The 26,825-nt window shown below is 41.7% G+C and overlaps 1 protein-coding gene across 4 annotated transcripts in view; it reads left to right on the top strand.

Moving 5' to 3' along the window:
- The window catches only part of FARP1 (FERM, ARH/RhoGEF and pleckstrin domain protein 1), a 219,434-nt gene that overhangs the window by 120,516 nt on the left and 72,093 nt on the right, over positions 1-26,825 (top strand). For all 4 annotated transcript variants that reach the window (XR_003989673.1, XM_030473637.1, XM_030473629.1 and 1 more), the window contains exon 3: positions 22,374-22,478. Coding sequence is in view for 3 of the 4 variants with exons in the window: in XM_030473637.1 (XP_030329497.1) it covers positions 22,374-22,478 (105 nt within the window). In the remaining variant the exon portion in view is untranslated. The remainder of the gene's footprint in view (positions 1-22,373; positions 22,479-26,825) is intronic.

Below are 26,825 nucleotides of genomic sequence, written 5' to 3'. Positions count from 1 at the left end.
TTCAGGCTGTCAAGGTGGTGGCAAGGTCTTGCTGTGTCCTGATGTTGTACCCCAGAAAGAGATCCCTGCTTCTTTGATGTGTCATGTCAAAGGTAGCAGATGGTGTAAAGTGTCAGAGCAGTAAAAGCTGGAAAAATAGCAGGCAAATGTGAACGGATGAGACCAGAGATCCACGGCAGCTGTGGAAGTACTGCAGGCAGAACAGCATGTAGAGGAAGGAGTTCTTCAGCAACCCACCATTTGTATTTGAGACTCTTGAAAAACAAATGAGGACTCTCAGTCATCCTCACTACCTCTACTAAATACTTGTGTTTGATCCTGCCTTTAAGGTTGAACAGATTGCTTTCAGGAGCCTGCTGACGATAATAGAAATCAATTTTATAATTGTAACAAGTAATTATTTTTAATATTACTGCAGTACGTTGGTATCATTTGAGTGCAGATCTGCAGAAACAATGTGAGTAAACGTTTGAGAGGTAAGTTGTCTTTTAAAAACTGAGGCGAAGAAGCAATCCTAAACCTGAGAAGGGCTTTTAAAATCAGCTAGAGTTGATGCAGTCCATGGTTTGCCTCATTTATCAACACATTTTTAAAGGTTTTTCTTAATAGGTCCACTGACTTTTGCTTAGAAATGACCAGCTTCTAGAGGAGGAGGAGCTGTGGCTGGCAATGAATCAGGACAAAACCAAGGGAGAAGACTTCAAACCAGCTGAAAAACAAAAAACATTGTGGCCAGGGCAACAGGCTGCAAGAGCGCTCTTGAGCAACAACCAGAGAGGGCTGTCTGTGGTCAAAGCTCATAGCAGCTTCATGCTCAAAGGCAGCAACAGGCAGCAACAGCAGCAATGAAGTTCAAGAAGTCTCATTTGAAATTTGAATGTTTGAATTAGGCATCTAGACTTCCATTTTTAGGCATCTTAGTGCTTTCGTGTGCTAAGTTTTGGACTCCTTCACACTTTGCTTCTTTGAATTGTCAACCTAAGCATTCAGAAATCATGAATCAGCCTCTCTCTGCCCCCAGTGGCTTAGAAACCATAAGATTTTAAGAAGTAACAGATGTTTTGTTCTTTTTATTTGCCTTCTGGTTTTTGAGCTTGTAGAGATCATATTTTAAAAGTGTTTTTCCTCGAACCCCAGGCTAACACTTTATTTATTCACTCTTCAAATTTAAAACAGATTTCCCCATCAGCCTCAGTAATGGGGGCTTAAAGAAGAAAAATTCCATGCTCATGACAAAATCATGAGTTGGCATTGCTTGGTTCCTTGAGGTCGTCTTTGGGAGTATGAGATGGGACTTGATTTTCTGGGTTACTGAGCACAGTCCTCTCTTACTGCAAACAGCCCATATCATAGAATCCCATCCAAAATTTATTTTGACTCCATCTTAAGTGTACGTATGTACGTATGTTTACTGCCCTGTATATTCCCTGTGGAAAACCCTTCCAGAACCTCATTAATCAACTGATTATAAAATTTCTTCTAATTTCTAGTCTAAACTTATTCATAGCCAGGCTAATACCCATGTGTTCTTGTGTTAACATCGTGCTTCCCCTGATGTGAGTGTATAATGTTCTCTGAGTATTATTTCTGTATTTGCTCTCTTTTCCAACAGCCAGTTTTTGCTCAGGTGTGGTCAACATCATCTTCATCATTGCAAACTATGAGAGAAATTGCACTAAATCAGTATAGCCTCCAACTATCTTAAGCTTGTAAACCATCCCCAGGACACGGTGGCCTGTCTTTCACGTCTTGGATATGAGCAAATTTTGAAGATTTTGTGTATTTATATATAATGCTTAGATGTTGGTTACAGTAAAAGTAGCATAGTTGAGAATGAGATAAGGTTACACTGCAGTGTCATCAAAAGTATGCATATGCTTTTGATTAACAGTTCATCCTAAAGATTAAGTAGAAGTGAATATGTAAAGTGATTTAATGCCAGTATGAGAATAAAGTGGGGAAAGTATGCTGCTTACCTCCTAGTTGGTATAGTGTAACCTAGCATGTAACTAGTTTAACTGGTGATGTATGGAAAGTTATAGTGGAAATGATGTAAACATTCAGGCAGAATGGGCATTCTCTGGAGATTGTCCCAGCTAATCACTGCAGATTATAGTGCCTTACATTTCAGGCTTACTTTGAGAACACACATTTCAAACTTGAGTACTAATAAGAAGAAAATTCTGCTGACATTTTGGGGCTTTCAGTGGTGATTTGAATGCTTGATTGAGCTGAAAACCTACACCTCGACTGCCTAAAAGATTTCATTTGAAATTTGTCAGTGTCCTGGGCTTGTTTGATGCACTTAAAGCAATGTCTCTGGACATATGGGACATTATGTCAGATTCTTTGCAATTAGGTTTCTGACAGATTAGCTTGATGGAAACTTTTATCTCTATCTCAGAGTTTCACCTGTGTGTCTCAAATTCAGTTTTGGTTAAGAAAGGTGACAAGTGAGATGCCTGACCGTGAGATACCTTTCCCATGGCTATTTGTTCTCTGTTAATAAAAAAATCTTCTGATAATCTGGTTCCTAAAGGATCATGATTGCTAGTGGTTGGCAGATAAAATGCCCACAGTGAAATACTTTCAAGACACAAGTTTAAAATGGCAAAATGAAGAAAGATCATAGAATATAATCATAGAATCATTCAGGTTGGAAAAGACCCTTAAGATCATCAAGTTCAGATGGCCAGTTGCTGCTTGTGCTACCACTTTCCTAAATGGTAACTGCAAAGTCTTAAGGAGTCATTTCTTATGCAGATAATTCATCATTTAAATATATAAATGAATGTTTTTCCATGCTCACCGGTCTGATGTATTTTGACTATACCTAGGTTAATTGCATGGCAGTGAATTGATTTGCTGGGTTTTTACAAAAACCCTATAATAATAGTGGGGAGGGGTGTTGTTTTGTTTCTCTGGATGATTATCACTGTATGTAATGACAGTAGTACGCGATCACACATGCTGGATTTCATCTGCATTTCTGGAAGAGTACTGCTGTTTTTGTCAAAAACGTGTTCGTTTGGGATACCTCGATCTCACTGGCTACCATATTTTGAATTATTTCTCTAAGAATTTTTTTTACTTTTGAGGGAGTTGCTTCTGTTTTGAATTGCCCATAGAGGATGGTAATAGTGGTCCATTTGAAATTTTGTTCAAAAAGGCATAAGGGTTTTTTAAACTTATTTTGGGGCTTCAATCTTCTTGAGAAAATACTACTACTGTGAAGATAGAGCGGCAAACTAAGGAATATTAAAATATACCATGCACGCTTGTTTTTATTTTGTTCTTTTTGCCTCTCACCAAATATGGTTTGTTTGGTGTTCAGCTCTCTGCTCTGTTCAGCACGGGTCTTCTCTGAAATGCACTTACGCTTCCTTCTCTCCCCATTACTTTCAGTGAAGGGATTATCATTACTTTCACGAGGCTGTGGTACATATGAATCACTAGACCCTGTAGGGAAAGGAGTTTCAGGTGCTTCTGCTGTTGAGGCTTGCCAGCCCCAGTGGGAAGGGATGGCATGGTGACATCCACTTACAACCCAGCAGCACTTTTATCACCTACAGAAGTCTGGGCACCAGGGATTACTTAGAAAGCTTATTGCCACTCCTGTGGTGAGCTCTGCTTTAAAAGGCTTCGCCTTCTTGCAAGATACAAAAAATGAAGATAGCTCAGAAACTGACCACTGTAAATGAGCTCATGTTCCTCATCAGAGCTCTCGCTTGGACTTCTGTTCACCACTTGGGGAATCTCCAGAAAGTTGCTTTATTTTTGTTGTTGCAGGCATTCAGACTTTTGAGAGGAAAACACATTAGGCAAACTCTAATTCAACTCTGAGCAGCTGTTGCTTTAGCTGTCCTCTTTGTTATATATTTGGCTAAAAGGTTAGGGGTTTTGTTGTTTGTTTTAACCATATAAACAAAGGTCAAGAAAGCAAGAAGATAGGCTTCCAAGGCTAAGGAAATGTAATATGTATCATTTCAGTCCTGACATAGAGATTAATTTTTATCCTACTGGACATGAACTTTTAACTGCAAATAAAGGGTTATGGAGTGGGAGGAGCTGCCTCTTCTCTTTTATTTCTCTGTGATTTTGAAAATTGCTTGATGTGATAGTGTGTGCCTTTCTATAATGACACTGACTACAGATAAGACACATAGACACATCAGAAGTGAAGTATAACAGCCATTTCCAAATGTGATTTTGGCGCTTTCCCTGCCCTTGTGAGAGCATAGGGGCATTTCCAAACAGAGGGTTGCCACCGAGCCCTGTGGATTTTAGGAACCTCATCCTCTTGCCTCCCCTGTGCTTGTTCCTGGTATAAGGACACAAACCAGCTTTGCAGTAGCAGGAAGTAACTTCTGGGCAGAGTTTTGATGTGAAGGCTGGTGCCCCTAACCTGTTGATGCCACAGGCACAGGCTTTCCCCAGCTTGACTGGTGAGCACAAGCATGTGCTATCTCATGGGCATCTGTGTGTTGGAAGAGCAGTAGCTGGGGTTGCAGCAGCTACCGTAGGTTAGCCTTCCAGATATGGACAAAGTGACCTCTTGCCTTTGTGGCCAGAGACCATGTGTTTAAAAACCAGCTGTGTAGTGACCAGAGCAATTATTACAAAAAAGGAAAACAGGAGAGACGAGCATGTTGCTGAATGTGAGAAACCCACTGTTTGCTAAAAACAACTCACAAAGTGATTCCGACTCAGTGATGCTCTTGCGCTAGGAGAATGTGTGAAGACATGAAGAGTTTCTGGTTCAAGGTGCATGGTCGTAAGGGACTAGTGTCTGTAGTTCTGGGCTATATTTTAACATGAGAAGTGGACCTCTTCAGAAAAGTAAAGCAGCATGGTAAGTATTGGGGGCGAGTTGGAGCACAATATTTTGGTTGAAATTTTCCATCACTCTTTGTATAGATGATTGACAGTTTGAAAACGTAATACTTAGTGTTGTAGCAGTGGTTCGTGATTCTATATGAATAGTGCCTATTGTTTCCACGTAAAAGCCATCGGAAATAGTAGTATATGATCTATGCAGAGTATTACACTGATTGCTCTAACTGCAGGATCAAGTCTCTATTTTATGACACCTGTTGAAAACTTCAGTGAGTGATATTCTTCTTTCTAAAGCATTGTTGTTGGTATTGTAGCATGCAACTGTATTATGTTATTAGAGTGTTATTTCTATTAATACGTAAGAGTTTAGAGGTGCAGTTTTATTAAAGACATACTGCTGTAGGAATCTGAATATGTAGGCTATTTTTATTGTCAACTTCGGGCACCTTCAGACATTCTTAACAAAGAAAGCAAAGCCTTGTTTTTGCTTGATTTTCCTTATTGTCTGTTTATGGCCTGTGGACTTCTGTGACTCTTGGAGCCGTGATTTACTATGTAGCGTTTCAAATGTATTGTGAATACTTTAAAGGTGCCTCCTGCCCCTCTGTAGAATACTTGGCTAACAGTGGCTGCACAAAACATCTTAAATGTAATCACAAAAGCAAATTTCACAAACCACTTAGCAGCAGCATAAAAGGTTAGTGTGTTTTATGCTGGGATTTTTTTTTTTACACAAGACTGGCTGTTTAGTAAAGTATACTATTGCTAGAAATAACAGTAAGCAGATTTTTGCCTTTGGCAAATGCAGTCATTAAAAAAGGGCTATAAATCGCTCCTTGTATAACTGCATGTGTTGTATGTGTGGTATTTTTCAATCTGTTACTCAAAGTGGTGAAGGAAAAAACCATGCATACATGTATTTTCAGTATAACTATATAAATATATAGCTATCTAATGGCTTTTAGAAGGTATATTATTCCAAATCACCTATTGATCTATCAGTGTGGAGATATTGGAATCAGAAACTGAGTGTATCAGTTGCTTAACTGTTTCTTTTAATTGATAATGCCAGCTCTTCCTAACTAGAAAAGTATGGCTGGTAGACAGACATGTTGTTCCATTATTTGGCATCTATTTTAAGACCTTAAGCAGCAGCCTACACATAAAGCACTTTATTTACATTTTCCCTAAATGAGTTTCTTCATTGCTCTTGAAGACCGTTGCTGAGCAATTTTCTGCTAGCAAAATTTTGCCTGTGGGGCCACGTGTGCTCTGGGAAATACTGTGATCCAGTCCAGCCAGCTGGCCTTGCAAGATGCTCAGTTCCTGGAGAGCATCGCCACGTGTATGCAGGGGCTCAGCACAGGTACTCAGCACCTTATGGGATGAGTCTGCTACATCAAATTTCAATCCTTAGTCAGTAGGCTACTGTTGGACTCTGAATCTTCTTAAAACCATTGCTTGAAGTCTGAAAGAAGAGAGAATTCCTTCTTTTTGATCAAGATAATGCTATTGAATATTGTGTTGTTGAGTCTTGAGTTTCATCAGTGCTCTAGATGTAGAAAACTGCTCAGTGTTTATGTTTAGGTAACAAAGTTACTGGAGCTCCTTTTCAATATAGGCCTCAACATGATACTGAATGGAAGCAGTTATTTTTACTGTGAGAAAACACATGACTTACATTTTGCTTCTAGTTCTGGTTCATAAGTATTGGGCAACAGATTTAGAAAATGGAGGATTTTGCTGTTACTCGTAGCCTTTGCTGTAGGTCAGTTTTGGGGACCTGTCCTTCTCGTAATACATTCTCAATGCTACTATCTTTATTTCTGCTTTGTCTGCTGTTTTCTTCTTAGCCCTTTCAAGACTGTCATCTTGCTTAAAACAAATACGCAGCTTTATAAGAATTTATCTTTCTTCTGTTCGCCCTTCTTCCTGCAGAGGAAAATGCCATGTGTATTGTATCTTGGGCTCATGGAAAAATTGCAAGGAAAAAGTGTACCAGACAATACAATCTTATCTGTGCTGAAGTTTCAGAGTAAGATGGATCTCGCTTGATTTCAGTCGTTTGAACACTGGATTCACAGGGAGTAGGAAAGGCTTCCGCAGTTGTTGGAATGAGAAGTGCCCCAGTGGGTAATTCACCCTGGGTGTGTGATACATGTGTCTCCAGATGGAATTAATTTTCTCTCACAATACTTCTCTCTTCTCTGACTGCGTGGACTTCTCTCTTGTCCGGACAATGAGCTTAGACTAAACACAAAACTTCTAGACAGCTGAAGTTGGGCGCGTTCCATGGTGGCCACTGGTGCAGCTGTGGGAATGCTCTGCATGAGCCCACTGCCTAGACCTGGCAGAATTCTGTTGCTTTTAATGCACACATTGCCTTAGTTAAAAGTGTATTTAGGAACATTTGGGGACACTGTCACCAGTTATGAGGAATTAAATGAATTTTAATAGTGTCCTCTCATGATCATAATTATCGGGAGTGGAAGAGAGTCGATCGTGCTTTTGTCAAAGTGCAGTTGATGGGGCAAGTTCATGTCTCCACTGCTTTCAGGATTAATAGCTTTTTGCACATCAGCAAACATGTGGTCTGTGGAATTTTTATGTTCATTATTGGATCCACATGTGATGTCAGAGAAATGACCTCAGCAGATCTTGTGATTTCTCAAGCTTTTAAAATTACCCAGTGTAATGCTAACCTTAATTATAAATCTCCAGCAAGGGAATGCATCCAGATATATTCAGCATCGCTCAAAAAGAAATGTAAGCCCTTCCTTAAATATTTCATTTAAGGTCAGGATATCCTGAAATAGCTGGTTGGTGGTGAGAGCTGCTTAATGGGTATGAATTACATCTTTTATTGGGAAATGTTTGTCTTCAGTAGTTTGGTCATTTGAATTCAGTTTGGGGAGACGGTTTAAAATACGCTGATGATGTCAGCTAATATGCGTAATATCTTTTGTGTAAGCGCTTATCTGTTTCCTAACAGCACAGTAGACAAAATACCTCATGAATGTTAATGATAACAAGGAATAAGCATACCACCATGTTAAAGATTGCTTAATCCAGAGGGAGAAGCATATAATAGCAGTGAGATGAAGGCTGAGTTCGTCCATTCACTTTTGGCTGGCCTGGAGTGTTTCTTTGGAAGTATCCTTTCTTTCGTCTTGCCGTGAAGGAAGTCCAGGGCAACTGGATGCTTAATGGCAATTAAAAAGGAATGAAGATCAACCTAAGGAAGGCTCTGAGGGTTATGAGACCCCAAGACCTTGTTTGATGTTTGAGAGTAGATGGGATGTCTCAAGCTGTTTAGTAACAACAATTTAAGAAATATTTACAGTGTAAAAAAAGCAAGAGCTGAAAATATTGGCTCCTTAATGCCAAATCAGGGTTATGGCTCTCCCTGTTTTAGTCACATGGTGTTCCTTGCCAAGCATTAGGAGACATTGAGATTAAAAATGAGTAAAAAGTCAGTACAAGAAGTATGCGAGCAGGAACACTGGTTCAATGCCATTGTGGTCTTCTACATGCCAAAGTTCTTTCCCTATGGAAATATATTCTGAACCTGACCGGGCTGCCTGACTTCTCTAAGTAAATTATGATGAAGAAAGATAATTTCTGAAGCTGAAGCTGGTAGCAAGTCAATGTTTTGATGGAGATGACTGAAGTATGCATATATGCTAGCCCAGAACTTCACTTGAGGGCCGGTGAGAGCATGGAGAACCTAAACATTTTCTAAATAGGCAAAGATGAAGGGTATTTATTAAGTCTCACAATAGGTACAAAAGAAGTCTTTCAATTTGGGGGGAAAAAAAAAATTTGGAGCAACAGTCTGACGAGTTATTAATATAATAGATGATTGGTAGTAAATTCTAAGCAACATTCTGCTGGCTTTTTCTCATCATATTTGTGGTCTTCTAAACAACTGACATTTAACAGGAGTAGCTGTTGATACCTGAGGTTTATCATAATATTTCTATCTCTTGTTAAAACTGCTTCTAGAAAAAAATAATGACGTCCTTTTCAGTGCTTTGGCAAATCTGATCTCATCAGCGCAGTGCTGGGCAGGTGGGGCCTTGCTGGTTTATAGAAGCCCATTGCCTTTTCTGCTTATGTGCCTGGACAGGAAAAGCTAGCAGCCCTCAGCTAACCAACAGCTGATGGTATTGAATTCTGGCTGTTCAGAGTGCAGCCATCCTTCCACTGGCTCAGTCTCCATCTGGAGGCACCTTCAGCAAATGGTATGCTCTCTTTGGATGTGGATTTGCATAGTTGTTTCTCCCATTGCTTTCTGTTGGCGAGTTTTGAAGCCCATCTAAGAAAGGAGTGAGAACAAGCTGCTTTTATTTTGGTCATTTTCTGAAATGGCTTCTTGTAGGAGCCAAAATTCTGTTCTAAATAAGCATGAACATCTTTATTTTCCAAAGTTCCTTTTTTTTTTCTTTTTAAACTTAAATACTGTAAAGAATATATATCCATGAAAAACTGTCTTTCACCAAGACATTTATGCCAGCCATAGTTACTCTAGTCTATAAAAAAGTGGAGGAAGAGAGGCCATGTCCCAGCTGATTCAGATTTTAGGTTGACTGACAGGTAGTCTTGAAAGAGCTTATTTCTCCTCTGCTGATCAGACAGGAATCTGGGAAAATTAGTCTTCTGCCTTAGGCACGTCAGTTAAATGCTTAGGGTTAGGTGGGATTAATTTAGATTTCTGTGTGCACATCAGAAGATAGAGAAGCTTGTTCCTGACAAGTTGCTAAAACCCTGACAGATAATAATTCATGGCAATCTTTATTGATATACTCAAATGGCATCTTGGTAATAATCACTTGTAGCATCCGATTGTGGTGTTATGTTGTAAATAAAAGTATTGCTCTTGCATAGCCCAGGAATCTGGAAATTACCTGAATATTAACATGAAATAGAACATATTTGTAAATGTGAATTTAAAATGAGATGTATGCCATTTCTTAAGCACGTAAGGACTTTGTTTTCAGCACTAAAAGAAAAAACCCACCAATTAGATAAAATCAAATCCTTTTCCAGTTACGCACATTATACTCAAGGTTAAATGAATTAAAACTTATATTTCTGAAGGAGTTCAACCTAAGACTGAAAATGTGGTCAAAAAAGTCACATTGTGTCAGCCCAGTGTTTGACTTTTGATAGCACATCCCCAAAGACTTCTCTTTGACGTATCCTGAACAGAGAAGGCTTGTTTCCCACGAAGGCTGTTGTTGCTGATAAAGCTCATCTATATCAAAGTAGTATCTGTTACAGTACTGCTGTATTCTGACCTTAAGAAAAAACAGTTAAGTGGCTTACTTGCCTTTGTAAATCTGCTGTGCCTAAAGATTTGTTTTAACAATTCTGTCCAAAGCCCAAATCACAATAACTAAGTCTGTACAACACATGTTTTTAAACAGAGCATAAAAGAAAACACGTTAAACGTTATTGCACGTTAAAACAAAATAGAAGCCATAAAAATTGTATATCAGAGACTGTGTTAATGTACTTGTGATGATAACATGGTGATGCTTTTCCTTTGATATTTGAGCCTCTCTCTCAGTGACAGAAAGCAGATCTCTTAGGAATCTCCTTAGCTTGAACATTTTGTATGGTTAAATGAGCAATGAAGCAGAAGGGTATAAGCTGTTTTCCTCTAAAGTATTGCACATTAACTGCAGGTACAGGCAATTCTGTAAGGTACACGCTGGCAGCACACACACATGCAGAAGAAGGGATGGGAAGTAGGTGAAAGTTGAACGTCCCCAGTTCAACACAGGTAAGAGTAAAACCTTGCTTGTAGTCAAGAGTGAAGCACTCTGAAGATTGGTGAGAGGCTTTTATCCCAGCTCCCAGTCAACATCACATGCACCTTAGAAGTCCTGCTGGCCTTTCTTCCCCTCCACCTCACCCTGCCCCACAGATACAAGCACAAATCCCTTCTTTCCCTGTTTGCCACAAATGTGTAAGCAGATCTCTGCTCTGTCTGTACTGCTTTTCTGTTTAATACTAGGTTCAACATATGGGTCAGTCCCAGCAGCTTTAGATTTTGAGGTGACCGGAGGCTAAGTCACTGTTTCTCCCAGCGTACACCCGCACCACTCCTCTGTGTTCCCCAATGATTGCTACAGTTATGTGTTGTTTGCTAACAACCATTCATCAGACTTCTACAGTCCGGAGGCAGTTTCATCTTTGACCTGGGATGACTCATGGGTGGGTTTTTCAAAGCGTCTGCAGCATTAGGAGACACTGCAAGTGGCAGACAGGCTGCAAGGAACAAGCAGAAAAAGCTCCTGAGGATCTTTCTGGAAAACTGTGCAGCTTTATTAAAAGGGGAGGTGGTAATTTTTTGTCTTTCCTTGAAAATGTGACTTGACTACATCATTATGAGGTGCCTCTGAAATCTGTTGGTAGAAGCATCCATTATTGTAACACCCACTACACCGTTATTCTTCTTTCAACTCTGGTTTGAGTCTCACCAAGGGAGCACTTTACAGTGATGCACAGATCAGAGAGCTTGTGCCTTCCCTTGCAAATCCCATAAGTGTATAGGCAGTTCTCACTTTTTCTCCTGCATCTTTCTTTGCATGTCTAAAAGACAGTTCAGGCTCCCCATGTACTCAGTCTTAAGGTCCTTTAAGGATGCTTAGAGAAATGTTGAATACATTCTCTATACCTCTATGATACAGAGGTTACCAAGGTGTTTTCAGTCTGTCAGGTTGCTGACAGATCTTGCATGACCAGACAAGAAGCTTATGAGTATTTGGAACCTGACTGGCAAAAAAACAACCCAAAAGTTCTGCCTTTCAGGTATTTAAAAGAGGAGATAGCCTTTGAGACTTATGTTTTGCACTTGGAGGTTTCTTTTCCATGAAGACATTTTGTGGGTATGATTTTTATTCACTGAGGCATGAACTCAGGACCATCTCTGTTTCGATTTCGCACATAAAATACAGGATTACTCCACATCCAATCTGGAGTAATTGTAGGATGCTGCAGGCGAGCTTTTCCTTAGCCGGTCCACATCAGTTTTGCAAGACAAGCTGGTACCAAGCGGATCCCACAGAAATTCTCTAAGTTTCATGGGTTTGCCTTCCTTACTCTGCCTCGCATGGTGCCTATAGGAGCACTAGATCCAGCTGGAGCAGTGGCCTGGCTGAAGACAAGGGTGTAACCTGGGTACATTATAGGTTAGCAGTAGCCACAGCCTGAAGGCGTCATCTAAGGATGTCCTTTCGTACTAGCAATCTGGTCATGAAATCTGGCCATGAAAAGTTCTGTATCCTATTGTTACAACATGCTTTCCTTCTCCTAGTAGAGTAAAAGGTAAAATACATACAATCCTAGGTGGCGCCAGCTTATGCTCAGATAAATATAGGATTTAATATTTTGCCTGAATATCTCTCTTTTTTTTTTTTTTTTTTTTTTTTGGTTGGATGATTTATGTGTGGGGTTTTTTTGTTGGGGGTTGTTGTTTTTTGGGGTTTTGGGGTTTTTTTTTTTCAGGTCGCAGAGTTCTTACATTTAAATGGTTTCTTTTCTTCAAAGGGTTTTACTAGAATAATGTCTAAGCTAAAATTTATCTAAATAAAAACAGTAAACAAACACTTTGCGTCTCAATCTGGTTTTGTAGTTAATAACTCCCGTATACTCACAGCACTGCATATTCTTATGTTTCCAGTCTGCAAATAAGGGTTCTGTTTTCACATCTGATGACTTCAGAATTGCCTACTGCTTCATTCTAGTAAAGTGTTTGCTTATGGCTAAAGAAAATGACGAAAAATGAGCAGGCAAAGAAAACAGACCGGAGAAGAAAGTGGTCTGAATAATAGAATGATTTTATTTTCTTCTCAAGCACTACTTAATGTTAAAAAAAGAGAACTTGAGAAGGTGGTTAGACAATTTTTGCCTTGAAACAGAGCAGAGTGGTGAAGTGGGAGGCAAGGGGTTGGGGGGTGTCACAGAGATTGGGGCTTCCATCCCCAATTACGTGCTGGCTGCTACGCTGCTGAATTACACTGAGAGCACTGAATGGTGCCATTATATTCCTTTTCAAAAGTTGTGGGCTATGAAATTCAATCTGAGGTATTTTTAATGAGTGTTTTGAGCCTCAGTTTTAGCTCTTCCCAAGAAACAAGGAGCACAGTGTGCTGCTAAACAGTGCCGAGGCCGAGGGTTAAACTCATTCAGTTTTTTGCTCACAGGGAGGGAAAGTAGTATCAACATTTATTTGACAGATATAAACTTGCTTCCAGAGTTAAGCTTCAGTAAAACAGCTTTCCATAAAGAAAACATTCTGAAAAATGAGATTCTATCAGCTTTGAATCAAACTCCTAGTTTCTGAAAACCAGCCTTGTGATGTGTTTTCCAAAGCCACTGCCCACAGTGCACAGGCTGGGCTTGTGCTGTGGGCATCCCTGCGCTGCAGGACGCTGTGCCTGTGGCCGTCAGGCACATCTCTGTGGGCAGAGGCTGCTGGTGGAGGTGCAGCTGATGCCACATGGGGACATCTGCCCAATTACCCCCCTGGCTGTCAGTTAAACATAGATAATTCAGAGGTAATCTTTGTCAGAGGTGCCTGCTGGCATCTCTGGGTCTCCACCAAGTGGTTTAGTGTCATAGTTGTGATGGCTTTGCGGTGACTCCCTCCCTTCTTGCACCTTTCAGCGAGACATAGCTTTTCAGGGAAGCTTTTTTAGCATGCACCTGGTTTTAGGACAAAGTAGCACAAAAGTATTGTTGCCTTCCATTTTTCTTAGGTGCTAATTTGCAAAGTAGTTTGTTTCAGGTCATGAGGAAAGCACTGTTTAATGCATCCCCTCTGCAACTTACTCCAAGATCTGAAATTCATGGTGGGCTGGCACTGGTTCTTGCAAGTCATCACAATTCAGCCTCAAGGCCCTGAAGCTGGAATACATTGTGCCAACGATACTCGTCAGAAAGGAAAATAGTCTCTTCCAGCAGTGGATGTTTGCCCTGCTAATGGGCTAAAGAACAGCCACAAACCACTTTTTAGTTTTACTAGTAAAATTAGGTAGAGATGACTCAGCATTTGCAGAGATAATTTAGGGAGTAAGATGACATATTTTTAGTAAATCTTCTCGTTGTTCTTTTAATGCCTCATTTTTCTTGTCCACACTGTGCATTTGAAACAATGCTCAAGGAAAGTAATTTTGGTTTAGTAACAGCGGCTCTGGCAGAGCCTCCAGCTGGAACTATCCAAGAACTGGATGGCTGGTGTGTGAAATTCTGCGGCCTTGAACAGTTACTTATAAGGCTTGCTCTGCCACTGCTGATTTCCCACAAGTATTTTACCTTTATCTGAAGGAAGTTAGCAGTAATGGCTGTGCTAGAAGAAGCAAGGTTTGTGGTTTGGCTTTTTTTTCAGGACGACTGATTAGCTTGTGCAGTGACCTGTTGTTGCAGTTTGATGCTTTTTGGGAGTTACTGACATCAGCATTCGCTTTTCATGGGAAGGCATGAATGACCCCATCAGGACAATTTCTTAGACGACTGTTAGGCAGATAACAGTGAAGTTTTCCAGCTGAATTCATTAGCAGATGGGATCAGAGCATCCCTTTTAAGTCGATAAAGTGATTTTTAGGTGCATATGTGTCAAATGTATTTTTTTTTTTTAATCAGTACAGAGAAGTTAAGGTTGTTAAAGGTCAGCTGAACTTTCTAACCGAGGGTTAGATGTCAGCTAGTTAAAATGCTGTAAATACACCTAAAGGAACCAGTGAACTGGGAAACTAATCATGAAGTGTTTCGTTAATGCTTTTCACCATGAATAACATTTTGTAATAAACAGATGAGTACTTAGACTACAGTGACCAAAGGCTGAATTTTTTTTGGTCTATAGGATTTGTGGTGGTTAGCTGCTGAGAAGTTCCAGATTTCCTTTGGCATTGATGACAGTGGGATGGATGTGCAAAATAAATTCTCCTGTAGGATTTTGTCCCTACAGCTACTCGAGGAGGAAGTTCTCTGGGCTACAAGAATCTGCCTTTCTTCTCCTTTCTTCTTCTTCTTTACAAAGGGTTCTGCTACCTTTTCAGCTGCTGGCTTTGCAGTAGCAAACTCCTTATCAACTAGAATAATTTAACAGAGTAATTTAAAGGTGGGAAATAAAATTGGTATTAATATCAGTTTGCATTTGTAAGAACTGCAAAGAAATTAAATGATTGGATTGTTACACATGAAGATGACAGGTTGGTCTGGGGTATAAAGAGCCCAGTTCTGAGGGTGCCCAGCCCATCTCTTCTTTTGTATTTCCTCACGTGCACACTGAAATGGCATATATGATACAGCGTGGGTGGTATTTGCCTGTTATGTTATAAAGCTATGATTTTCTGAGCCAAGTGAAAAGAGACCAAGCAGACCCTCCAGTTCCAGTAGCTTTACTGAACTTGTAGTTATGGAGATGTACAGCTACCTCAGGATTTGCTGTAGCTGAATTCTGTATTAGTCTGACTCTGCTGTAAGAAGTTTAACCAAGAACTACTGAAAATAGCCTTATCATAAAACTTAACGTTAGCTTTCCTAGATAATCTTCATTTTTTAACTTCCACACTGTTTAACTATTAAAGAAGATTATTTAGTTATTACTTTTCCTGATAAATATTTAATTTTCACCTGAATTTTACTGCTGGGTATTTCCGGTAAAGTTGATTTGGGGCACTGGAAGAGAGTTTAAAGTCTAGTCAGAGCAATCCTGCTGCTTTTGCCTATTTTAGAAAATATTTTGACATAAGCCAGTCTGTCATGGTCAGAAATCCAAGAGCATGGTTACAATAACAAATCTGTGTATCTTCAAATGTAGAAAATGGCAAGTTTCTTTTAGAGACCATACTAGAAATGCCAGGGAATGAGACGGTTATTAAAATCCTTCTCTTTGTATTTTCACCTCAGTAATTGCTGTGTTGATTTTTGGTTAGCAATTGCATACCTAAAACAGTCATTTCTGAAGTCGTCTAGTTTGTCATAGATAAAAAGTGGGGGCAAAAAGTGTAACTTTGCTGCTGCATTTTATTGTAAGGGCAGGTATTTGGAGTAAAACACACCTGAAGTAATCCCATTGTTTAAAAAAAGACACCACCACCATCAAAATTGACTGAGGGGAAGGCAAGCACCGGCATTAAAGGGAATTCAGCTTATGTGGTGAGCGTAAAGTGGCAAAGCAGTCCACTAAAATCTTGAAAGAAAGGAGCACTAAATAGTCTTATTGTACACACACAGCAGATGATCAATCGCCTGTTTTTAAGGCAGTATAAGAGACTTATTCTGTTACTGCATTTGGCCTCGATCCTGCCTTTGATGGTATGTGCTCAGTCTGTGCAAAAGCATGTGGGATATGTGCCAGGAGCGGAGCCTTCAACTACATTCAAATGGAAAATATCTTAAAAGGAATGAGGTGCCGTTAGGTTATCATGAAAATTTGCCTCTTCTACACCCTCCCTCCAAATGGGGTGCATACCTGGTGGCTGGAGGCACAGGGTGGAGATCTGGAAACTTAAAAGCAATGGTGGGAGTGTGTGGCTGCTCTGTTTAAAAGTGTCACTTCTCCTCTTTGCTTTGCCCTAGTATGTAGGGGTGATGAATCACACTTCTTCCAACACTTCCTAACTACGCAGTCTAAGCTGAACAGCAAAGTAAAAACTAGTAAGCCCAGGTGCGAGAGCTATCTTTACGGTCTAAAGGTATTTTTATAGTCATCTAATCCTTCCTATAGGATTAACACCTACACTTTGAAAGGGAGGAGAGGAGGAAGAGGGCAGAGGATCTCCAAGTGTCTTGGCAGTGTTAGGTCCAGAGCAACAACACTTGGACTAGTGCTTCTTGCTTTTAATCCCACTCTTCAAGCAATAGACTTTTCCTAAATATGAATTATGCATTTCATTTTACGCCAAAAAGGAGAACTGTTTGAAATATGAAATTTGTCTTTGGATGCTGACAGCGTTGTTCTCCTGTGAGTAGTTTTCAAGCCTCTTTTGAAGTACAAATTTCTGGCAGGGTTATTTGTTTAAGAATCCTCTTGCTCAATCTCATCTTTGAGGTTATTTTCATACCAGTTGTTTATCATGGACACTTATTGGTTGGTTTTCTTCCCTTTCAGAGCTGTAGATACATATATAATTTCTAGCAGTTTTAAATTACTGAGAAAATTTATGCTGTTCAGAATTTGGAGTGGTTATTTTTAGTATTGGTTACAACTGTATCTGACTTCATAAATAGTAATGAAAACACTGGATGAAGTTTTCACTGTCATTTCAATGCAGTTGTTAAACTGGAGTATAAAAATAATTTGGGAATCAGACTGAGCTGAAGTACAAGGGGCTTTCTGGATGATTACCCATGAAAGAACAAACAAAATTTTAAACTTTGTGTTTAATCGTTCTACAATATAATACGTAAGTATTTGTAAAATATTTAGCATTACCAAATTGTGACATTTCATTGTTGAGCACCCAGAATGTGATGGGAACACAGGGCATTAGTGGAAGAAATGGCTGTCTTTATATTGTGGCAGGTGTACCTTTTCCTTTTAGATGAACATGCAGGAACTATTTTCTGTCCTTATCAGCAGTTACTAATGCACAAGCAAGTGTAATAAAAACATACAAACATTACAAAAACCTTTCAATCAAAGGTTGAAATCTCACTCTGGGATTGATGGAAATGGTAATATCACTATTTAATCCTAAACAGGTACTTCTTTTTTCCTGGTAGATAGTTAGTGAAATAATTGCTAAATAAACTGGGAGGTAGGGGAATGTGTCCTGGATATCTTCCAGATATTGCTGTGCACTTTCTCCTTTTAAAGAATACTGTATTGCAGTTTGTGCCAAAGAATGGCCTAAGCAAGTAAGTAGAGGGAGATTTTTATAAATTATTGTTGATTACTAGAACATGAAAGAATTGGTGAACCTATTAAAATATTTAGCATTGGAATATCATAAGCAGCATACTGTTTTGGGTTTTGGTGGGAGTAGAGGGAGGATGAATTGAGTAGGACTGAAATAATGAGCAGACAGCAAATGTTGAATGCATAATGCGTAAAGCAGACTGCTTTGACTGGGTACCTTCATAGCTTACAGCTAAACGTGGTGATGAGCATTATTCATAATTTACAACTTAGTGGCCTGATGTTGCCTGAAAATGTAAAGTGACTTTTAAAATGTGATTTCACAGAGCTAAATGAAAGGCCAGTTCAAAATGCATTAAGCAATAGGGATGTATAGCTGGAAATCAGTGAGCTTCTTTTCACTGCAATAAATTTATAATGTTTCTTTGGTGTAACTAAATACCACCTCGAGAGAATAACAGTAATTCTCTGCTGTCATTATGGCTGGGATCCACCTCACCTAAAATGAACCCTGTAACACAGGTGTCTGGGCTCCTTGTCATCAAGACTAAAAAAGTACAACTGTACAAAAGGACAAGTTCATTGCCAGTGTGCTCAGATGGCTTTTTTAGGGTAGGAAGAATTGCTCCCTGGAGCTGCAATATTTCCTCATTGATTGTACAAAGAACCTGATTGTCAAGAGCAACAGTAGCAGGGGACTGCCACCCACTACAGCTGCTTCCCAGCTTCCGGGTGTTGCATGTCATCTTCTACGAGCTGTATTCCACCAGGACACCATACCCTCCCATTTCCTTTCCCTCACTACCTTACAGGGTGGCATCTGTGGTAGCAAATGGTTTGGAGGTACACTCTTGCCACCAACCTTCATTGTGGCAGCTTCCATGTCAATGTCCCACTTGTGTGCCTCATCTTCTTCCTCTGATCTTCACCTTGGGGTCACTTCTTTCCTTCCCTGGCGTGAGCTCTCGTTCGATGATGCTCAGGGAGAGCAGGAGATAGGCCTGCTGGCTCCCCTTTCTCATGTCCTTCATGTTTGGCCATGTTGATGACCTTTCTCAGTCCAGTATATGCGGCTTTTGTGATGGTCATGTAATGCATAGCTATTTTGCGGGACTCATGGAGGCCCCATGGATCAGAACCGTGCTAGTGTGGAGCAGGGAAAGCACACAAGCTCGTGGGACATGGATGCAGCTGCAGTGCTGTGGGGCAGGAGCCAATGAAGCTTGCCTAGTACTTGTCTGAGGCATGGCAGCAGGGCCATGCTCGATGGTTGAAATATGCCTTCCAAGTTCTGTGGAAAAGTTGTGTGGTCTCATAAGCCTTGTAACCACATTCAAGTCAGACACGACTGCTGGCTACAGATGATGTCATCCATGTGGTGCACTCATTCCTGAATGCTTCCTCTGTCAGCTCCTATTTGCTGTGCCCCGAGTGACTGCTGGTTTGCTTCCATACCCAGCAGACTGAGATTTTAATTTATTGTGTTTAAATTTTTTAGTAGGGATGTCATGGAACTGTACTGAATCAACATCTCTGTGAGACCTAAGAGTTCCTGCTTTTGTGGATGTTGTAGTTCTCCTTCTGGTCCTGCAAGACTGGAGTGTCATCAGGCTCTAAATCTCAGCAGATTTTATATGCAGTGTTTCACTTGAATAAACTGTCAGATTTTATTTTGAGGTAGACTGATCAAAGCTAAGATGAGTTTAGAATAATGATCTTATTTACAAATTCTTGAGTAAGAAGCATTTCATGTTACTGAGGCTCACTCCAGAGAAAATGCTGAGTGACATAAATGCTACAAGACTTCCATTCCATTGTCTAAATGCCTGTAAGAAAAAAAACTCCATGAAAACACTTGGCAGGTTTTAATCAGATGCTTTTACTCATGGGCTGACATTAGGCAGGCTTGCTCTCCTTAGCTAACCTTGCGCACTGTAGTAACACAGGTGGGCTCCCTGCCCTTTCTCCTGTTGGTCAGAAATCTCCCTGCTCCAAGATACGCCTTTTTTTCCTGGGAGGAATGATGAAGTTTGGTCTTTATCAGATAGAATCCATCAGTTACTTTAGTAAGACACATACATATGCATAGGCACGTTTCCATTTTTCTGTTTGTGCATGAAGATGAAAGCAAGTATCTTGCTGCAAGGGTGGCTGGTAAACACATCCTTCCACAGCCCCAGCCAAGCTGTGGAGGCCTGACACTAGCCTGGGAGCAGGAGCATTTGCCTGAAGTTTCTAAATCATTTATAGGTGTATTTTTGGAGCAGTAAACTAGTATCATCATTACATTCAATCTAATGTCTTTTTAATGTTATTCTATTGCCTCCAATGAAATGCACTTACCGGGAATCTCTTTCATTAAAAGATGATGTATGTTTGGATGCGCCTATGTACAGGGATAGATGAAGTGAAAATATGGGATGTTTTCTGCTAGAACTGACACAGAAGGTGTGATGGCTGGCACAGGCTTGGGCGGTGGTCATCGGGGATGCTTTTGGTTTAATGAAGCTGGAGAACATGAAGTGAGTGTGTTCAAATATATTTGCACTTGAGATTGATTGTGGATAGCATTACGTCAGGTCAAAAATGTTCAGTACAGAAAAATAGATGTCTTTTTTGCTCACCTTCTCTGTATCCTCTTATTTAGCATTTTCTTATGAATTGTTTTAGTTACTGCAAGGTTGGTTATGACAAATGCTTAAAAAAAAATTAGTAGTACTTCTGTCTGCCATTGTTCTTGATGTGTTTTTTGACAATATTATAGAATTGCAGAACCATAGGATAGTTTGGGTTGGAAGGGACCTTCAAAGGTCATCTAGTCCGACCCCCCTGCAATGAGCAGGGACATCTTCAATGAAATCAGGTTGCCCAGAACTGCATCCCGCCTGGCCTTGAATGTCTCCAGGGATGGTGCATCCACCACCTCTCTGGGAAACCTGTTCCAGTGTATACCATCCTCATAGTAAAACATTTCTTCCTCACATCCAGCCTGAATCTCCCCCCAGACAGTTAATCTAAGTGAGCATTGCTTCCTGCTGGCATAGGTCTGTTAGAGGCACTGAGAGTATGTTGGGCAAAAACTTGTTCAGCAAGTTCCTGGGCAGGTGAGCTTGGCCTTTCCCTTCTGAGTTTCAAAACCAGTCAGCATTGAAGGATTCGGTCATTGTGCCCTTCATCACCAGGGTGACAGCGCTGCTCTGGTGGCACATATATCCTGTGCTTTCCCTAGGAAAACATCATCCTTTTAATATCTCTGGTGTAAGCCTCACTACTGGGTAGTTACTTTTCACAAATCATATTAGACAATGTTAGATAAATTGCTTTTGTAAAGATGCTTTGTACTTTGGGTTGTGGCTGAAAACCAGGTATTACTCTAGGTGTAAAAAAAATGGGGATTTATTTTTGGTATCCCAGTGAAACAGACCAAACTGCGCGGTGACACATCTGGGAGGAGGTGGGATTGAGCAGCTGCCCACTAACAAGTAGCCTGTTGGTACAAAGCACTGCCTGGAGGTGCCAGGACCTGGGCTCAGGCTCAGGTTTGAGGCAGGTTGTCTGAACTGCCCACCTATAATGGCTTTCTGTTCTACACTCAGTTACTGCTGGTTTATTTTGCTCTAGTAATTATTTACTGGGCACAAAGGGAAAGGGCCAATCTGTAGGTTGAGTACAAGGGCATTTGTCTGGGATATAGTGTGTTTCTTGTAACGGTGGAGTTTGTGCAGTTTAATGGGTTATTATTTGTTCTGAAGTGAGTGGAGATCTGTGCTTCAGGGCCTCTTGAGTTAAAATAGGTGCATTTGTCCAAGGAACAAAAATATTTGATTTCAGCGATTGGCCTTTTTATACAGAAACACTGTTTTTTTTGCTGAAGACTTGCTGGTGAGCTGTAATTTACAGTATTTGCTGCAGGTGTGGATTTAATTGACATGCTGATGAGAAGAATCCTTACGATCAGCAAAGCCGCGGCTCTGGGAGCTAATAATTGAACTAGAACATCTGTTTTTCATAGAGGGAAGACTTTCAGTGTGTGGAAGGAAATGCTTGCTCTTGACTCCTCCAAATTACTCGACAACTCTTGTTAGGGTAGCACAGATGGGCTTTGACCAGCCTCAGTGCCTCACAGCAGGAGGCTAGGGATAAGCACATATGAAGTCAGAACCCAAGACTTAAGCCTGTATCATGCAGCGTCCAGCAAACCCTCAGTACCTTGTGTTTTGTATGACGGGTCTGTCAGTGAACGTTTTGGTTTCAGTATGTTGCACGCAGATGTACATAGCACCACCTGACATGGCTTGAAGGGCCATGGGATGAAATAGCTACCTTGCAAAATTCACATTAGAAATTATCCTTGGCGGACATAAGAAAACTATATTCCAAGTTCCCTTCTTCTACATCTTCTATTTTGTGGTATTTTCCCCTCAAAAATAAAAATGCACTAAAGATGGATTCTGAGCTGCCATCCAGAGATGGATGAATGTTTTCTGTAGCTTTAAAACTAATGTAATTATTGTCAACTGCCCTGTGGGTACGGTTGGAATATCCACTGATTTTGTAAACTGTTTTGACAGTGTTGTTTGCCAGACAATTTCTTAGCATAATAATTTTTCTGCCACTAATTAAAAGCATCTTTGTAACCCTAGTCTTTGTTTTCTTCTTCCAGCAAAGAGCTCCAGGGAAAGTTTTGCATGATGCTGTTTGCAACCACCTGAACCTTGTTGAAGGCGACTATTTTGGCCTTGAATTTCCAGATCATAAAAAGATGATGGTATGTAAAAGGATTAATTTTTCAGCTGGTTTTAATCTACATACGCACTGTATTATTCTCTCATTCTGCTCCTTACTTAAATAAGGTATATTTAATCCTCAATCTCCAAATGAAAAAAGGACTTTAAAAAAAATATTCTTGCCTGCTAATGTTGAAGAAGAGTTTTTAAAACCTGATTACTGTCAGATTTCATTCGTGTTGAAAGTAACAGCCAGTTCAGACATAAGTTGGAAAAGCATTTTATCTTAATCAGTTGCTGTAGAGAAGCCAAAGGCTGGACTGTTGCGGCGTCTCAACTCTGATTTTACAGTCCCGCTTAATTTAGAGTGCAGAAATAATCTTTCCTGCAGACAGAGAAGTTGCCATGATTGTGACACAGCTGCATGAAAAACATAGTGGGGCAAGAAAATGGATAGGTAAATATAACAAGGTTAATAAAAAGGAAGGCAAAATCAAAAAACACAAATAAATTGATGAAAGTCCTGTTTGGAAAATTGAGAGGTGTTCTGGTCCTGGCACAACTCTGAGAAGACCTGCTGGCTACATTCAGGCATTACACTAATACTTCTGGGGTGGAAAGAGTATCATGTAGCAGAGAAAGCCAAAGGCCAATGACTTCTCAGCCTCTAATGACTTTTTTCCTGAAGTTTATTTTACTTTAGACTCACTGTGTGACCGACCGGCATGGGTGCTAGTTATCTGGATTGTTAGACCAGTACCTTCGGGTGTATACTGAATTTCTTGCTTGTTCAGTGAATTCTGCATCAGTAGCCTGGGTGATCTAAAAGAGATTACTTCAGGCAGTTTAAAAAAAAAATTAAAAAGATCTATTTTCTGTCCATCTACATAAATTTCTGCAAGAAGCAATATTTTTTAACAGAAGAAACAAAAGACGATTTATCTGCCGCCACAGTAATCAGTTGTCGTGCCTTAGTGCAGGCTTACATAGACGCTAAAACTGAATACTCATGGTCAGATTCTTTTAGGCTAACTATAATTAAAGAAGACATTGAAAAAAAATGGGCATCGATCTTTCAAAGTGATCTGCTTCACACTTTGCTCCTGGATTTACATGAAACACATTTTACTAGAAAGTTTCATATTCTGCCAGAGATCCTTGGCTAATGCTTTAGGTAACTTGAGAGCTTAACATAACTCTTCAAAACAGTGCAACTGTACAGTACTGTTGCCACAGAGTCCATGTAGCCATGTTAATAATGACATCCTGACATTCCCGATGGATGAATGGATGTAAAGCTGAAACAAATCCTAATGTCTCTTGCATATACAGTTCCTTTACAGTTTTCTAGAAAACAGAGAAGGTCATTTGATCAACCTTCTGTGCTTCACAGGTCATTAAGTTTCAAATAGATGACTCTCTGTGTTTTGCTTAGAGACCTGAAGTAAACGAACAGTTTTCAGTCTTGTGAAAACAAAATGGTTTATTTGCTTGAGGCAGAACACAGGAGAGACTGAGGTGCTGCCAGTGCCTGAGGCCCTCGCCGTGGCAAGGACTGACTGGCTAGAAATATGTCCAGACAATCACGGTGGGGGAGCCAGGGCTCTGATGAAGAGGAAGGTGGAAAAAACCCCTTAGGGCTATTGCCAGTTTGACCTCAAGGAAAATGCCTCCATACATCCAGCATGGTAACTCACCTGGCCCCTACTTTTATATATATAAATATAGCCAAGTATCTCAGAGTGCCGGTCCATGTTCCTGCTGGAGGTTCCAATCTTTGCTTCTGAAAGAGGGGGAGATCCCCAAAACTTGGCCTCATCTTAGTCAGCTGTGCCCTAAGACTGGGGAGATTCAGTGGTGAGATTCAGTGGAAGCAGTGCTGTTGACCACCTAAAAGCAACTCACAGAAATTCTGAAGCAGATTTAATTATGAATCATTTCCCGAGATATCTCCCGAGAGGAGCCTCCACCCCCGGAGCGGGGCAAACCCCGCGCCCCGGTTCCGAGCGCCGGGAGCCCCCGCGGCAGCCCCGAGCCCCCGCCAGGCCTCGCCCAGGAGCCGTAGCTCCGCTGCCGCGCGCAGGGACTCCCAGGGGGCGGCGCCAGGAGGGAGGCACCGCCCGAGCGGGGAGAACCCGCCCCGGGGAGCGCGGGAGCAGCGCGGGGCGCGGCAGGTGGCGCCGGCAGCGCGGGCGGGCAGCGGGCGGGGCGGGGAGCGCTCCGGGAGCTCTGCTCCGGCTGCCCCGGCGGTGGCAGCCGCGGCACCGGACAGAGCCGAGGGGAGGGGAGGCTGCGGCACGGAGCTCGCGGGGCAGAAAGTGCCTCCGCTGGTCTCTGGGGGCGAGGGCGCGCCATGGGCAGGGCTGCGCTCGGTGCGCCCTGGTGGAGGTCCTCCTGCAGCAGGGGCTGAGCTGCGGGGACGCTGTCAGCAGCTGGAAGCTCTCGGGGAGGCTGGGAGGGAGCTGGACCGCTTGCTCCAGGCCCAGACTGTGCAGGGCCACAAGCGTCCACCACAGCGCATACAGGAAAGGAGGAGGGCAGTAATCCAGGAAGCTGGGAGCTAGCGACAGAAAAAAAAAAACCCACAAAAAAAGGAGGAAGAGGTGATTGTCCCGCTGTAATCAGCGCTGGTGCAGGCTCACCTTGGGTACTGGGTGCAGTTCTAGGCCCCACCATTTAAGAACATGAAGGTCCCTGTATGCGTCCAGAGGAGGGCAGCAAAGCTGGTGGCAGGGCTGGAGGGCACGTCCTGAGAGGAGCGGCAGACACCGGGTTTGTCTAGTTCAGAGAAAAGGAGGCTGAGGGGTGACCTCATTGCTCTCTACAGCTCTTCCCAAGGAGGGGAAATGGAGAGGGAGGTGCTGATCTCTTCTCTGGGATCCATTGATAGGATGTGTGGGAATGGTTCAGAGCTGCGCCAGGGGCGGTTTAGACTAGACATTAGGAAGCATTCCTTTACCTAGAGGGTGACCAAAAACGGGAACAGGCTTCCTAGAGAGGTGGCCAATGCCCTGTGCCCATCAGTGTTTCAGAGGCATTTGGACAACACCCTTAATAACATGCTTTAACTTTCGGCCAGCCCCGAGGCAGTCGAGCAGTTGGACTTGATGATCACTGTAGGTCTCTTCCAACTTTTCTCCCTGCTTCCTTCTTTCCCTAACAGTACCTGCGGAGGAAATACTGGATGACATTTCTTCCCAGCCCTGCACTAGCGGAAGGGATTGAATGGGTATCGCGTCCCATCATAGGCATTGGCTCTGTCGCTCTGTGGGAAGGAAGCCTGTGCCTTCTGATGGGGGTGAGAGATGTAGATTGTCTCTGGATCATTTGAGCATCTGAACGGATTTGTGAAAAACGTGTGTGAACTGGTTTTTGAAACTCTTCTGTGTTCCTCCATTTCTTTGGGTTTCCACAGGATAGCAAAAGACCACATCTCTGACATCAGGGAGGCTCAAAGATCAAGCCCTCAGCCTGAAGCAGGGTGTGCTCCTGAACTAAATGGTTGCAAGTCTTGTTGATGCGGGCAATACCTGCTCATTTCCTTGTGATTTCCCCCCACTCCCAACCCCACCCCTCCCCCAAATACTGGTTTGTAAAAATGCCCGAGTTGTTTCTTTTGGAGAAACAGAGCAAAACACAAGAGCCTGAGAACAACGACACTCCATCAGGAGTCCGTCTGGCCCAATCCTTTCTCTCCAGTGGCACCCCATATGTGTCTAAAGGAGAGTAGATGAGGAGCGCAGGTCTACTTCTGTCAGGGTCCAGAGGGTGTTCATAGACCTCAATGCCTGGGACCGGCCTCCCCTGGGACGTGCACTGCAGATAGCCCCTCAGACCTACGTCAGAGCTTGTCATGCAGAACTGTATGCATGACATATCATAGCTGTTCTGTTCTGTTCCGTTCTGTTCCATTCCATTCTCTTCTGTTCCATTCCATTCCCTGCACTCACAATGAGTTGTATAATGATGAGACCATTATTTACCTGAAATGCCAAGGAGGTTTCAGCACCAAAACCACTCAAAGACACAAATCAGACAGGTTACAGGTGGAAAGAGGGTTTTATTTATTTATATAGTTATTTTATTTATCTTATTTTAATTTAGTTTAGTTTAGCTTAGTTTAGTTTAGTTAATTTTAGCCTAGTTTAGGTTAGATTATGTTCTCTTTTTCTAAATCTGTCAGAGCTGATGCCCAGAAGCATTAACTCAATGCACATGCGTAGCCAGCAGCAGGCTGATGCATCCTTCAGTTTAGCTCGAAAAAACATCCCTTGCAGCCTGACAAAGAAAAGCCAGGGCAAGAGCGGTGCCGTGGTGGTGCGAGAGCAGTGCAAGAGCCCAGCCAGAATGGGCCGGGGAAGACCTGACAAGGGGGGGTGCTCAATGCT

The sequence above is a fragment of the Strigops habroptila genome, chromosome 2, assembly GCF_004027225.2.
Source record: "Strigops habroptila isolate Jane chromosome 2, bStrHab1.2.pri, whole genome shotgun sequence".
NCBI lineage: Eukaryota > Metazoa > Chordata > Aves > Psittaciformes > Psittacidae > Strigops > Strigops habroptila.
The sequence above is the reverse complement of the archived record's forward strand: the minus strand, read 5'-3'. Positions and strand labels throughout refer to the sequence as shown.